At 49.3% G+C, this 15378-nt stretch overlaps 1 protein-coding gene across 1 annotated transcript in view; it reads left to right on the forward strand.

Annotated features, from left to right (window-relative positions):
- The first annotated feature begins 3751 nt into the window (after positions 1-3751).
- Positions 3752-15378, forward strand: part of PITPNA (phosphatidylinositol transfer protein alpha) — a 39651-nt gene continuing 28024 nt past the window's right edge. Inside the window, exons 1-3 of the mRNA XM_002918040.4 lie at positions 3752-4023; positions 8127-8157; positions 12995-13140. Coding sequence (XP_002918086.1) covers positions 4004-4023; positions 8127-8157; positions 12995-13140 — 197 coding nt within the window. The 5' untranslated portion in view covers positions 3752-4003. The remainder of the gene's footprint in view (positions 4024-8126; positions 8158-12994; positions 13141-15378) is intronic.

Genomic DNA, 15378 nt, shown 5'->3' on the forward strand with positions numbered 1-15378 from the left:
ACAGCTGGGCCATGCTGTGGCACCTGCAGGTGGGGGCTCACTCCTCAGCACAGAGGAAGCAAAGCTTGCTAGAGCAAAAGAGATGTAAGAAACACGACAACTAAAAAGAAAATATGGGAAGAAAAATGTGGACCTTGTTCAGACACTGAACTTAACTAAAAGAACCTGCAAAACAATATTTTCTAGATAATTAGGGAAATCTGAATACAAACTGGGTAGGAGATAATACCAAGAAATTATGAATTTTGGGGCGCCTGGGTGGCTCAGTCGTTAAGCGTCTGCCTTCGGCTCAGGGCGTGATCCCGGGGTCCTGGGATCGAGCCCTGCATCAGGCTCCTCCACTGGGAGCCTGTTTCTTCCTCTCCCACTCCCCTTGCTTATGTTCCCTCTCTCGCTGGCTGTCTCTCTCTCTGTCAGATAAATAAATAAAAATCTTTTAAAAAAATTATGAATTTTGTTAAGTATGGTAAGGGCGTTGTGGGTTTTCAAGAAAATATTCCTATTTCTAGAATGCACACTGAAACACAGAGGGGTGAGGTGGCACGATGTCTGAGATCTTCTTTAAAATGTTTCAGAAAAGAGATGTCACGAGAGTGGCAACATCTCGCTAACAGCTGAATCTGGGTAAGGAGGACTGGGGGTTCCTTAAGGCCCTCCGTGGCTGCCTCCTGCCCCCGGAACAGAGTTACAGTTCCCTAGCTCGGGACTCAGTCCCACCTGTGCGCCCACACATGCCGCACTCATGTGCTAACCAGAGGCCCTTGTAGAATCCTGCCCCTGGGCCTTTGCTCATCGTAGTTTCCCTCTGGAGATGCCACTTCCTCTTCCAGTCTGGTTCAAGCGCCGTTGTCCTGGGATGCTTCCCACCCCTCTGCAGCCCAGGAGGACCTGCCTGAGCATGGTTCTTGGTGTCACACACGTTCGCATTTATCACAAGCTGCCTCCCGTCACTAGTCACAGCTCTGTAAAAATGCAAGGCCTCCCCCCCATGAGCAGTTTGAGAGCAGAGGCTGTTTCTCAGCTGTTTTGCTTGTTTTGCTTTTTACTTTCCCCATCGCCCAGCACAGCCTCCAAGCCCCCTTGTCTCAGCTCTTGTTAACGAAGAGCCAGCTCAGCAATAATTCCTCTCATCAGGCAGGGCTCAGTCTAAACATCGCCTCTTCTAAGAGCCTTCCCTGACCACCCAGTTAATGTCGCCCTGTCCCACCTCTCCGTAATGTCTACCCCTACTTGAGGCTATTTCTGTATTTGTTTATATTCCACTTCCCCCCACTGAACAAAGGAAGGACCTGGTTTTTCTAGGTCACCCCTGCATCCTGAGTGCTGAGAAAAAGGCCCAGGATGAAGCCAGGAGCTTAATCAATATCTATCGAGTGAATGAATAAGTGTAGTTGTCCCGACTAGACTGCAGGCTCCCAGAGGGTAGGTTTTGGTTACTTTCTGGAGAAAGCCAGCACATGGCAATTGTTAAATAACCATTCATTGTTATTATGTAGGAGAAAAGGCCCTATACTGAAGAGTTAGGGGATCAGGGTCCAGTTAATCTTGGACTTTGGGTCATAATGCCTCTTCTCGGGGTGCCTGGGTGGCTTAGTCCGTTAAGTATCTGCCTTTGGCTCGGGTCATGATCCCGGGGTCCTGGGATGGAGCCCTGCATCGGGCTCCCTACTCAAAGGGAGCCTGCTTCTCCCTCTCCTCCCTGTGCATGCTCTCTCTCTCTCTCTCAAATAAATAAAATCTTAAAAAAAAATAATACCCCTTCTCTTGGCCTTCCTTCAAGCGGCTTGGATTTCTGGGGCAATCCATGTGCCTACTTTAGGATTTGGTGAAGGAGCGGCCAACATGTGCGATACTCAGGGCTCTGCTGAGATACCAGTCATGGCCTGCCAGCAATATGCCACCTGCTCCACTCTCCCTTCCCAAGTCCCTATCATGGGCAGCCCGCTCACCATCACCTGGCTGTCCCTCAAGTCCAACACTGGAGGCAGTATCTTCTTCTGTGTAAATCTACCTTTCCAGTATTCTCCTGAAGGCAGTATTGTCCACCCAGGCTCCCAGGTCAGAAACGTGGGTGGTTTTCTCCCTTTCTCCCTCTCAGCCAGTTAGTCAACAAACCTTACTGATATTATCACTTGAGTTGCTTCCCTCCCCTGTCCTTTCCCATCACTGTCCTAGTCCATCTTCACCTGGACTTCTCCAGAGGCTTCCTTGTTGGTCTCCCTGCTTCCGCTCTGGCCCCCTCCATCCCCTCTCCACCCACCCCTCAGAGTGAGCCTTCAAACACCAAACTTGCTTAAAGTTCTTTTTTAAAAGATTTATTTATTTTAGAGAGAGAGAGAATGAGAGCAAGAGAGCACTTGTGCATGGGCGAGTGGGGGGGCAGCAGAGGGAGAGGGAGAGAGAGACTCTTAAGCAGACTCCCTGCTGAATGTGGAGCCCGCACTTGGGGCTCCATGTAAAGACCCATGAGATCATGACCTGAGCTGAAATCACCAGTCAGATGCTTAACCAGTCCTGGGCCACCCAGGTGCCCCAAACTTGCTTAAAACTCTTCAAGGGCCCCAGCCCCCGTAGGATGGACTCCAAACACCTTATCATCACCTGCCAGGAAGTGTATTATCTGCCCCCAACCCTCTCCCCACTCCGCCTGGTAAACTCTTCCCCTCCTAGTCCCCTGCAGATCTCAACTTAGAACCTCTTCTTCTCCGGGAGGGGGGGGCACCTGGCTGGCTGAGTCGGTAGAGCATGAGACTCTTCTTTCTGTGGTGAGTTCAAGCCCCACGTTTGATCTCTAGGTCAGGATTTTGAGCACCATGTTGAATGTGGAGATTACTTAAAAAAAAAAACAAAACACTCGGGCGCCTGGGTAGCGCAGTCTTTAAGCGTCTGCCTTCGGCTCAGGGCGTGATACCAGCGTTCTGGGATCGAGTCCCACATCAGGCTCCTCCGCTGGGAGCCTGCTTCTATCTCTCCCACTCCTCTGCTGTGTTCCCTCTCTCGCTGGCTGTCTCCCTCTGTCACATAAACAAATAAAAAATCTTAAAAAAAAAAAAGAAATCTTAACAAAACAAAGAAACAACAAAAAAGATCAAACCCAAACAAACAGAAAAAACAAAAACCAAAAAACCTTTCCCTCTCCTTCCAGGAAGCTTTTGCTGACCATACCTCCAGTGTAATGCCACCAAGTCTGTGTTCCACCACTCACAGCCCTTTTCTCTCAGCGGTCTTGTTCACTCTCTCAACAAAAGCACAGGTTTTGGGTACACGAGAGGTACTTTGCAAATACTTATTTGATGAATGACATCACACTTAGAGTGCTGGGTGAAAATCGCCATCACATGTTCATTATCGACTTGAGCAAGTCTTTTACCCTCTGCCTCCTCCTCACCTGTAAAGGTGGACTGTAACGGTAACTTTTTCTGTTAGAGATGTCTTGAGGAGTCAAGCACTTTTAGAAGAGCATCTGCACGTAAATTTGGCAATCTTTAACGTTTTCTTGGCACAACCCTTTCCTGGATCTCAACCCTCCGCACCGAGGAGACCGTGAGTACAGGAACAGAACACTCACACCTAGGTCTCCACCCAACACCTTGATGTCTGCTCCGTCTACTGCTCGGGTCTTGCGCCCGCTGGGGGCCCACCTCGGAAGCTGAAGCCGACGCCACGGCCCATTTAAGGACGGGAGGGCCCGAGAAGGTTCCGCCTTCGCGCTGAGGTCAGCGCGCACCGCTGCGTGTGACGCTCTGGTTGCCGCAGAGACGCCCCGCCCCCGCGCGGCGCTGCGGAACCGGAGCTCCGGGCGGCGTCGGCCGCGGCGCGGGAGTCTGCAAGGCCCGGGCGGCAGGAGCCGGCGCGGCGACCGCAGCGAGAGCGGCGGGGACGGAGCAGACCACGACGAAGGCGCACAGGCAGCCGGGCCGGGCCGGGCCACGGGGAGAGCGGCCGCCGGGAAGCGGGCGGGAGGCCGGGCGGACAGCGGGCAGCCGCCGAGCTGCGGAGCGACATGGTGCTGCTCAAGGAGTAGTGAGTGTCCGGCGGGCCGTGCGGAAGCGAGGAGGAAGGGAGAGTCGGGGATGACGACCAGGGAGCTTGATGGCCTGGCGAAGGGGATGCAGGGCCGGACGGGGCCCGAGGGGATGGAGAGCAATGGATGGGCTGTTGGGCGGCCGAGCAGGGGCTGAGGGGACCGTGAGGGCCGGACAGGGCCTGAGATGGGGCCAACGGGGATAGAGAGATAACAGACAGCTCCTGAGGTGGGGCCTGAGGAACCGTGAGGGCCGAATAGGCCTGAGAGGAGAGGCCAAGGGGACAAGAGGGCTGGGCAGGGCCTGAGATGGGGTCAAGGGAACAGTGAGAGCCAACAAGGCATGAGAAGGGGCTGAGGGGATGGAGATGTGGGGCCGTCATAGAGTGGGGCTGAGGAACGGAGGGGCTCGCCAGAACTGCAGGAGTGGCTGAGGGGACTGGCGGGAGAAGGAAGAGGAGTAGGCTTCAGGGACCAAGGAGCAGTTAGGCAGCTTCAGGAATGGAGCTGAGATGATAGGGAGGAGTGTGAGGGGAACCTGGAGTATGAGTGGCTGCCCTAGGCATCAGGGGAAGGATTGTAATAAGTGCACACAGGAAAAGAAGCAGGAAGTTAGGGCCAGGCTTGTGTCACAGAGGAAGGGTCTAAAAAGATAGCAGAGGGGACTGGTGGCATGACATGGTGCCCAGGTGGTAGGTGCAGAGGAGGGGGAACTTGGAAAGAATCTTAGGATGTTTGCTTGGGACTTGGGAACACTTGGGTGAGGAGTCCAGAAAATATTGGGGAGGAGCTGATTTGTGGGAGTTAGAGTGATGGAGAGGGCTGGGATGTTACCAGGGTAGAGGACAGTTTGGAGAGGGAATGTTTGTGAATATAATAAATATACATATTGGAGTGGGGCTTGGGTAGAATGCCCTGTCTCGAGGGCATTCTCAATCTTGGTGCAAAGAGATAGAGAAATTGCTTTGTGGAATTGAGGAATATCCCCATAAAGCCATTAATTGATGAGAGACAGTGAACGTGAGGAAGTTCTTGAGTAGTGACTGGGGTGGGAAACTAGTGACTTCTGGTAGGTGTTGCAGAAAGATAGACTTGCTCCTGAAATCCAGGGGATTAGGTGACAGGGTGGAATGTTTAAATTGCTAAATCTTTCAAACACTAGATGACTGATCACTGAAGCTCATGGTTCCAAGTAAACATTTCAAGACTTTATTTTCCCCAAAGAGGAGAGATTGAATGTGTATGTGCAGAATTTACAGTGAAACTGCTTCGCTGGAGGGGAAGGCAGGTGGGCAGCATTGGGTCAGAAGCCCAGAGGTCCAGAAGTGGGAGATGTCCCAGTAGAGAGCAACTGGTAGAACTCAGTTGGTACCCTGGCAGGTGTGCAGAGGCCTGTTTCCATTTTGTCATTGAAGGCACTTTACCCCATTCCATCTGGCTTGCTCCTTGGAGGTGGTTAGGACATTTAGGACATAGTGTGGAGTTTTGGATAACAAAGGGGGCAGAGACCCAGGTGTCATCCCAGCTTGACACTTCATCTGAACAGCATCATTTTGAAGCCCCTCCACTTCTAGTTCTTGACATCCAGGATGATGTTGATCCAGAGCTCCGAGCTTTATATTGTGAGAGGAAGAACCTTGGGATCCCAACAGGAGGGGGGAGTGGTACACTTTGGATTTTATTATTTATCTATTATTTATTTTTTATTTTTTTTATTTTTATTTTTTTTTTAAAGATTTTATTTATTTATTTGACAGGGATAGAGACAGCCAGTGAGAGAGGGAACACAAGCAGGGGAAGTGGGAGAGGAAGAAGCAGGCTCATAGCAGAAGAGCCTGATGTGGGGCTCGATCCCATAACACCGGGATCACGCCCTGAGCCGAAGGCAGACACTTAACCGCTGTGCCACCCAGGTGCCCCTATTATTTATTTTTTAAAAGATTCTATTTATTTATTTTAGAGAGAGAGAGTGAGTTGGGGCGGGGGGGGAGGGAATCTCAAGCAAATTCAGTGCTGAGCATGGAGCCTGATGCGGGACTTGATCCCAGGACCCCACGATCATGACCCGAGCCGATATCAGGAGTTGGATGTTCAACAGACTGAGCCACCCAGGTCCCCCAGCACTTTGGATTTTAATCTTGACCATCCAGACAACAGGCTTTTCCCATTCTCCTGATCTTTTTTTCTGTTCCCAAATGACTCCTGGAGTCTATAGAAACCTGTAGTTCTGTGAAGAAGGTCAGGCAGGTCAGGGACCTTCAGAAGAGGTCTGAGTGAGTTTTGAAGAGAGGTCCTTCCTTCCCATTCTTTGTTCTTCTACCCTTGAAGCCTGCCAGGGAAAGGTCCCAGGTGCTGGGGATGCAGAGCCTGCTTGGGATCCGTGTTTCCTTCCTGCCTGACTTGTGCCCTGCGTGTGCGTCCTGGGGCAGGGGATGAGGAGGGGGGCATCCGAGACACTTGGCGGTGGCTGCAGTGCTGCAGCTCTGGGAAGGGTGGAAGTGAAGGTCACACTGAAGTGAGTACAGTTCCAGTCTCAGCCCGGCACTGCCCCTGTGGCCCTGTCCTTTGGAATTGCACTCTATTGCTGCTGAAGTGATTTTCCTCCTAAGGAGCCAGGGAGAAGTGTCTGGGCATGCAGTTTTCATGTAAGCAGCCTCAGAGTGTCCTGTCAGGAACTGGCTGATGCTGGTCTCTTTTGGGGGGAGACTTGGTGCCTACCAAGGGCCTGAAGTTTTCCCTGTTGATTTTTCTGACACTTCCTCTAACAGGATTCTCCTTGATTTGATTTCTGCAAATTCTTGGATGTGATTCTTACTGCTGTTCTTGAAGATAAAAGGCATATTGTTTTCTAGGAAGTTTCTTCTGAGGGTGCAGAAATTGTGGCTTCCAAGTTGAAAGTATTTTTCTGCACCATTGACTTTCTTTAATGGGAGGAGGGCATTCGTGGCAGCATCCAGTAACCTGCAGGATTTCTATTACTGGGGTCATTCTGGAGGAGGGGGGTTAGCAGGCAATAAGGACTTGAAGCCCATTTTGATTTTCCTGCTGCTTTTCTGCTCTGTGCCTTGCCTTTAGTGTGGTGTTTTTCTCAGACCCCTGTGTGCTTCTTGCTACCTGGGGGACATTCGTGGATTTAGAAAATAGTGAGCGGACTATTTACCAGCCTGGAACACAGATCCCAATTGTCAGAACCACTGCATAGGAAGGAGAACATAGCAGCTTGTGCTTCACCAAGCGTGCAAGGTGCAGAACGCTCCAGTGGGTTCCAGCTAAGTTCTAGGAACCGAGAATCTAAGCTCGGGAGCTGGCATAATTTGTATGAATACAGCCAAGTGGCTTTGTCTCAACTGTCTGACCTCACAGCTTTGAACTGGGTCCTGGCTGTTGCTCTGCCATCAGCCCTCGTACTGGAATTCCAACTGGTTTGGGACCTTGCTGGCCATGGCTTTTCTGTCAGGTTACTAATGGCACCTCCAACAATGGGTGTTCATTGAAATGGAGAAGAAAAAACAGTCAGTTGGGGTGCCTTTGGACAGCTTTGGAGGTCAGGACATAAGGAGAGTGTCTGCTCTTGGTGGCTTTGTGACAGTAGCTTGTATTGCAGTGTCCTGCCCCAGAGCAGAGATAGTTGGTGTATGCTCTTACGGTGATTAAGCTTCGAAGGAGCATGGCCCCATCCTAGCCTTCCACCTTGAGGGCTACTGTTAGGAGATTGGGCGCATAGAGATGAAATCCCCAGGACCTGATTCTTCAGCTCTGACTCTTCATCTTGGCTTCAGAGTTTGCAGGGACGGGTCCTTGTTTTGCTGGGAAAGATGTTAGTGGGGGAGAGGGAGAAAAGGACAGCTCCAAATGTGAGTCAGAGGCCTGGGAAGTAGCTGGTAGAGGGACAGATTTGCACTGAATCATAGGGTTCTAAATGGGACCTGAAGGGCACAGATGATCCTGCCTCAAAGCACTCAGGGGGCCCTCTCTGCCGGGTCTTTGACAGTGAGTGTGTGTCATGTGCAACAAAACATTTAATGCTGTTCTAAGATGATGCTGTAGGAACCTTGGGCAACATTCAGAGCCTGAAGTTGATACTGTTTTCCCTCTCTTGTAGTCGAGTCATCCTGCCTGTGTCTGTAGATGAGGTAAGTTCCTTTTCTTCCTTTTTATTCATAGTTGTATATAATTGCTTGTGACCATTAGCTAAGTTGGGTTCCAAGTGGCCCATACTATTCACACGGTTTTCATGGTTGTTCTAACTTAGAGATAATCAGTACTTGATGAGAATTTTCCTGGTGCCACTTTCTGTCGAAGGAAGTCACTTATTTTTTATATCTGTGCAAACTGCCTTAAGCTGTTGGCCTGCTAGGTGACTTTGACTAGAGACTGAACAAGCCCCTTTACCTGCTAGGATTGTGTTCTGTTTGGGCACATTTTATTGAGGGGATTGAGTGTGTGAGGGGATTTCTGGGACCTCCATGACACAACTGGGAAGTGTGCATGGCTCTGTCTGGTTGTGCAACAAACCAGTAGGGCAGGAAATCTCTGAGGCCTTCCCTAGTCACATTCTAGGTGACTGCTGGGAAGACCAAGGCCCAGAATCCTTTTACAAAGGGCAGGGAATAACAAATGGGCTTGGTTTGCCCTCTGTCCTTTTATAGTTTTAGGCCCAATGTTCCTGTGTATGGGGACCTGGTAGAATTTGCCACCAGAAGGTTCATAGGCCGTGCTGACTCAGAATAGTCTCTTGGACAGCAGAAAACTGTCATACAGCCTCCCTTGTCCCACCCTTTCTTTGAACTTCCTCGACTCTCCTCTCCTGGCGCAGCCTGTTCTTTGCACCCCCACCCCAGCTTCTAGCCAGGCTCCAGTTTGGGTGAAGTTTGTCAGCCAGTGTGGTGCCCTCAGTCATCATCTTTCCTGTGGTGTCAGCATGAAGCTTCTGTGATAACTTACACTCTGTTCCAAATATGAAATGGACCTTTGAAAAATGAAATCAGGCCAACAGAGCCTGCAGCACACTAGATGAGACAAAAGCTGAGCTTCCTGACCCCAAAAGAGGTGGGCAGGCATTAGCCCCCTAGAGGATTGTCTCCTGTGGTGGGGTATACATCTGATAAGAGCTGTGGAGATCTGGGGGAAGGAGCCAAAGGTGGGCCTCAGACACGCTCTGGGAGTTTTGGGAGAGGAGCATAAGAGAAACAAGACTGGGAAGCTGGGGAAAGGGCCTGGAAAGGATAGGTGTTGCTGTCCCTGGAGGCACCTGACATGTACCTGGGCCCTGGAAAACGTGTGCTTAGGCTAACAAGTGTTGGCTTGGGGGGTTCCTGTTAACCCACATCCTTTGGGGGCCTTGCTCTCTTTGTGAAAAATAAAAGCAGTGATTTTCCAAACCAGGAGGCCAAGCAGGAAGGCCCAGCATGTCCCTTGCCCTAAAACTCACCTCTTGGGGGTCCAATAAGTCTCTCTCTCTGCTGTACAGATGATTCCACTCCCCAAGTCAGGAAGATGTCTCCCAAAACTTGGGAGTACCTCAGTGCATTTCAGGGTGAAATAGGTCTTTTCACAGGGAGTATCTTGATTGAACAAGGATGGAAATGTTTCTGAGAAGTGTGGCCGATCCAGGAGAGCCGGCACTGCTTGGGAGCAGTAGTGGCTGCTCTGCAGTGCGCCTGGAGATTACTTACGATGGGGCCAAGCATGGAGGAAAAGAGGAACTCACCTTGAAAGCATCTGCAATTGGCAGTGTTTTTGTGGTATTGCGGAAGTGATGGGGACGGGTGAACAGAGCCTCAAGTCTAAGCAGAAGTTTGGGAAGTAAGCGCTGGTTAGGATTCATCTTTATGCCTGGGAATGGTCAGCCTGTTCTCAGCTAGAAACCACTGATGAGAAAGCAAGTGCATGGCCTGGGTAGGGGGAAGCAGGAGCTGCTTTTCTAAGATTTTTTATTTTTAAGTAATCTCTACACCCGACATGGGGCTTGAACTTAAAACCCTGAGATCAAGAGTTGCACACTCCACTGATTGAGCCAGCCGGCGCCCTGGAGCTGCTTTTCTGATGGGTTGAACCTTAATTCCAGAAGATCAGAAAATCTTGAATGGGGAAGCCAAAGAAGAAACAAGTAATGATCAGCTCTTTCAGTCTTTATCAATAGCCCCATCCTGACTCATGGTTCCCATGGGAACAGCCCAGCATCAGTGACTTCCTAATTAAAGGCCTTGATTTGAGGCCCTCAGGGCTGGCTCACTTGCTTGCTTTCCTTCCTTCTTTCCTTCTTTTTAACATTTATTTATTTAAGTAATCTTTACACCGAATGTAGGGCTTGAAATCATGACCTTGAGATGAGGAGTGCATGCTCTTCCACTGAGCCAACCAGGCGCCCCTCCTCAGGGCTTTCTGATGTAGTTTGGGAAAGAGAATAAAGAGAAAAGAGAAGGCCATGGCTTTATAACCATCCTGATGGTTTGAATCAATATTTCGGGGTGGAATTACCTTCTGCCTGGCCAGAGACTTTGGCCTAATATGGTATAGGGTTTCTAGAAATTCTGCTGCAGAACGAGAAAGCCCTGGCTTTTTGACAAGAGTGTGTCCACCGGTGGTTCCTTGCTTAGGTAGGCCCACCCTTTTCCATGTGGGCAGAGCTGGTTTTCTTTCCATTTCCAGAGATGTGTGGTACCATCCCCATGTGGTAGCTGGCCTGACAGGGTCATGTGAGTGGGACCAACAGCTGTGCTGTTATTCATGATAATGTTTTTTGTCAGTGTCTCAGGCCCACCTGCTGCATCTCCCTGGGCTGCCACTGCCAGTGATAGAGTCTCTGTTTTTCTTAGCTGAGTGTCATAGTTCTTTGGGACAAGGGCAGGCATCATTGCCCTAGGCCTGAGGAGGCTGGAATCCCGATCTTGTCTTCTTGGGGCTCTTTATCTGATGTAATGATCTGACCCCCACCCCCATCTGAGTGTGGCTGCTTTCTGCTTTCCCAGGGTATGGAGCCAGTGTGCCAAAGGGAAGCCTTTGCCATGAAAAGTGTCCCTCACTTGAAGTTTATGGAGGCCAGCCTTACTTAACCCCTTTGGATTAACAAAACTGCCTTCACTTGTCTCGTTGGGATTAAAGGATCAGAATATCAAGAGAGATTAAAGGGGGAAGATGCCAGCCCAGCAGACTGATCCTCTTAGAGCTTGTCCTCTGATTCCTGCATCTGATGAGGAACCAAATGAAGGGGATTAGTCTGCCTGGGGGCCCCTCCCCAAACAGCAGCACCAGCCGACAACCCAGTCCCCTCCACCAGGCCCTTTCTTCAGCCTGCCCTTTAGGATTGCTGAGTCAGTGGTTAGATGTTCTTTTGACTCTTCTCTAAAACAGTTAATGTTCCTTCTTAGGAACCCCTAGCTTAGCCAAACCCTGACCCACTTGGTAGGGGTTTTCATGTCACCTCAGCCAAGGGCTGGACTTGGAAAGGCACAGAGACAGCTTGGTGATCTCAGGGGGCATTGAGGCAGCACTGATGTTGCTCAGGATTAGGAAGGTCAAGGTGACTGGCTGTCGCCCAGATGTTCCTCTTTATGGGATTAACTGAGCCTTCATCACTTGCCTGGGCCTTTCCTTGGCATTTTGTACTGGGTTTTTACTTTGGAAGTTAGGGCTCTTTCAATTTTATGGTGAACAGTGAATTGTCCTGGTGTGCTGCTTTCCCTTCCGGACTTCGCCCAGAAATTTCTCTGCAGTCCTTATGAAGCTGCCCAGTAAAGCAGGCTTCCAAGTTTGAGGTGAAGCAGCCGTGGAAGCTGCCTCTGCTCCGTGCTCTTGTAGACAGTGGTGTCATTGGCAGCTGTCCAGAGATGCACCCTCTCTAGTTTAATCTCAAAAGGAGAAAAACCCTTGTCTGTCACTCCTGTGAGTCCCAGGAGTTTGGGGAGGGGATGTAGAGGGTGAGGAGAACCTTTACACCCCCAACGTAATCAAGTACCTTTTTTTTTCTCATACTCCCTAAACTGTTGTTCCTGGTTGCACTGGTGGTGATAGGGAAAATGCATCCTTTGGTATAGATGTAGCGTCCTGCATTAACTGTTGCCGTTCATTCTTTTTGTCTCATTTTTCCCTCCAAACAGCTTCCTTCAAAGAGCAGGGAGCAGAAGGGCCAGGCCTGTGTGGTGCTCAGGTCATTGGTCCTAACGCTGAGCTGTCCTGGGAGGGTTAGAGGAGGCCAGTAATCTCAACTGATGACTTGCTAGGGTGGCCCATGACCCAAATAAAGGAAAACTAGGTCCTTCCATCTAGTAAGTGCCAACACAGAGGGTGCGCTTGTCAAATTGGGATTAAAGGTACATACTGTGGGGTAGGAATCTGTGTTACCCATTATGAGAAACAGGGCACTTGCTTCAGCCCTACCAGGATTCTGGAAAGCATCTGGAGGTTTGGTTGCCTGCAAGACTGTTCTCTGAGCTGCTGGTAGAGTGACAAGCTGCACGACACTGGAGAAAAGATAAGTAGATGAGCCAGTTTACAGCAGAGGTTGTGAATTTCACAGAGCACTGGGCGACTTTCTTGAACAAGAAGTTCATGTGTGAGGATCTGTTTAGATGAGTAGGATAAAGAGACTTCTAGCAGCCAACCCACATCTTGTTTTAGGGTCTTAATACCAGAGGCAGATTCAGGGAAAAGGCTACCTTGAACTCTATAATATGTTTTCTGGATAGTGGTATGAGGTTAAGTATATTCACCTGCCTCCTTAAGCCTTGATGGAGGATGTAAACGTGGGAAGGAGGAGATTAAGCACATCTGATAGCTCAGGAGAGGCCACGGAGCAGTGTTTGTAGTTGCTGTGGGTAGATTTGGGCAAGGTCCCATGTGGAACTGCAGAATGAGGGGGGTGCAGGGGGTTCCCAGAGTGATCTCATTGAACAGTTGCGGGCAACTGGACTGTGTGCACCTGTTGAGAATTCTACCCTGACAGTAACTCCTGTCTCTCTGTTCCTCTAGTATCAAGTAGGGCAGCTGTATTCTGTGGCTGAGGCCAGCAAAAATGAAACGGGTGGTGGAGAAGGCGTGGAGGTCCTGGTCAACGAGCCCTATGAGAAGGACGGTGAGAAAGGCCAGTACACACACAAGATCTACCACTTACAGAGGTATGTGGCTGAGCAGTAGAGCCAGAAGGCAGCCAGGTGTTGAAGTGGAGGTAATGGATAATTGGGGGTGTTTCTGGGTTATTAGCTCTTGCTCCGGTTGCTTCACCTGTGAGAGTGGGCGTTTGCTCATTTAAAGGTTTTTTGTTTTTTACATTTTTTTTTAACTAAAATACTTACCCCAACCAGGCTCCTAGTCCTCAAAGGTGGTAGAGTTTTGTTTCTTAGCATTTAATTCTTAGTTGTCTGTGAGTAGAGGGGTGTGTGTGTGCGTATGGTATGTGTGTATGTAATGGGTGTTCCATTTTCTTTATTGTTCTCTGACGTACATGGGATCAAACTGTACATACTGTTCTTGACTTTGCTCCTTTGTTACCTGTCATCATAGCTCCTTCCACTGTCAGTGTATTCCCTGTTCATTTAGAGTGCGCCTGGCAGCATGCTGTGCACATGCGCAGTAGCTAGTTTCACCAGTCCTCCCTTGATGGATGTTCATAGTCATTTCCAGGTGTCAACATACAGTATTCCCATAAGATTCCTTCTACAAAATCTTTTGCTGTACTTACATGTGTAAATTTATAGTAAATGCCCCTAGAAGTGAAATTGTGGGGCAGGTAGTATTTTAAATTCTGATATTGTGAAATCAGTTACCAGAGAAATTTTGGTACTTCTCTGTGGATCAAAGGCATAAATATTTAAAAGTGACTCCGTAGCAAACCGCACAAATTTGCTGAATCTCTAATTGAAACAGTAATGTTTCAGTAGACTATAAGCTGACACAAAGGGCATTGAAAGCCATAGTAAACATACACCAGCTTGGGACACCTGGGTGGCTCAGTCGGTTAAGTGTGTCCCTTTGTCTCAGGTCATGATCCCAGCGTCCTCTGATCGAGTCCCACCAGGCACCCTGCTCAGCAGGGAGCCTGCTTCTCCCTCTCCCACTCCCCCTACTTGTGTGCGTGCTCTCTCTCTCTCTCTGACAAATAAATAAAATCTTAGAACAAAACAAAACAAAACAAAATATACACCAGCTTGAATGGAAGTTGGACCAAGCTAGTTTTAGAAGCTATCCAGTACTGGAAAAAATAAACCTGATAAAACTTTTTTAACTGTGGTGAAATATACATAACACAAAATTCACCATTTTTACCCTTTTTTAAAAGATTTATTTATTTGAGAGAGAGAGAGCACAAAAGCGGGGTGTGGGGCTAGCAGAGGGAGAGAGAATCCTAAGCAGACTCTGTGCTGAGCGCAAAGCCCGCTGAGGGGCTTGATCCCAAGACCCTGAGATCACAGCCTGAGCCGAAACCAAGAGTTGGCCGACTGCNAGCCCCCCCCCCCTTTTTTTTTTTTTTTTTTTTTTTTTACCATTTTTAAGTTCAGTGGCAGTAAGTACATTCACATTGCTGTGCAACATAAACCAGGATCTTTTTTTTTTTTTAAAGATTTTATTTATTTATTCGACAGAGATAGAGACAGCCAGCGAGAGAGGGAGTGGGAGTGGGAGTGGGAGTGGGAGAGGAAGAAGCAGGCTCATAGCAGAGGAGCCTGATGTGGGGCTCGATCCCATAACGCCGGGATCACGCCCTGAGCCGAAGGCAGACGCTTAACCGCTGTGCCACCCAGGCACCCCATAAACCAGGATCTTAATTTCTAGTCACTGAACTGACTAGAAATGAAACCAATTTCATTTTCATTTGGTAAAATCCCTGATTTAGCATCGTCTGGTGCTCTGGAGGTATACAAGTGCTATAGAGGTCACAGATTGTGTGAGAGCTGGAACCAGGAGGAGGCAGCACTGTGAAGTGGGGGAATCTCACCATGATCCCATTTCCTTGCCATCGTGCTCTTTTCCCGCCACGTCTTCTCTTTGTCCTCCTCCATCCCTACTGAGTTGACTGCCAGCCAGTCCTTACTGAGCCGTAGCAGTGGATCAGAATGAGGCTCAGGATATGCCTTTCCCATAGTGCATTTGTGTTTTTTTAAAGAGGACTTTTCAGACAGTTAGTGAGGTTGGTAGAAGGGGCTGATTGGTTCCTTATGACTCAGTTGGTCCAACCAAAGCATTAGAGAGGAGGTCTGTACATGTGGAGGGTGGGACTTGTCTTACCCTCTTCCTTAAAAGAGAGGGAGTAAACTTTGAGCTGCCACCACTACTCTTTACTTAACCCCAAAACCCTCAACTACAAAAACCAAATCAAAACCAGCAGTGCTGAACGCTGTGACAACCTCTCCTCATTA

Source organism: Ailuropoda melanoleuca, chromosome 13 (assembly GCF_002007445.2).
Source record: "Ailuropoda melanoleuca isolate Jingjing chromosome 13, ASM200744v2, whole genome shotgun sequence".
Lineage (NCBI taxonomy): Eukaryota > Metazoa > Chordata > Mammalia > Carnivora > Ursidae > Ailuropoda > Ailuropoda melanoleuca.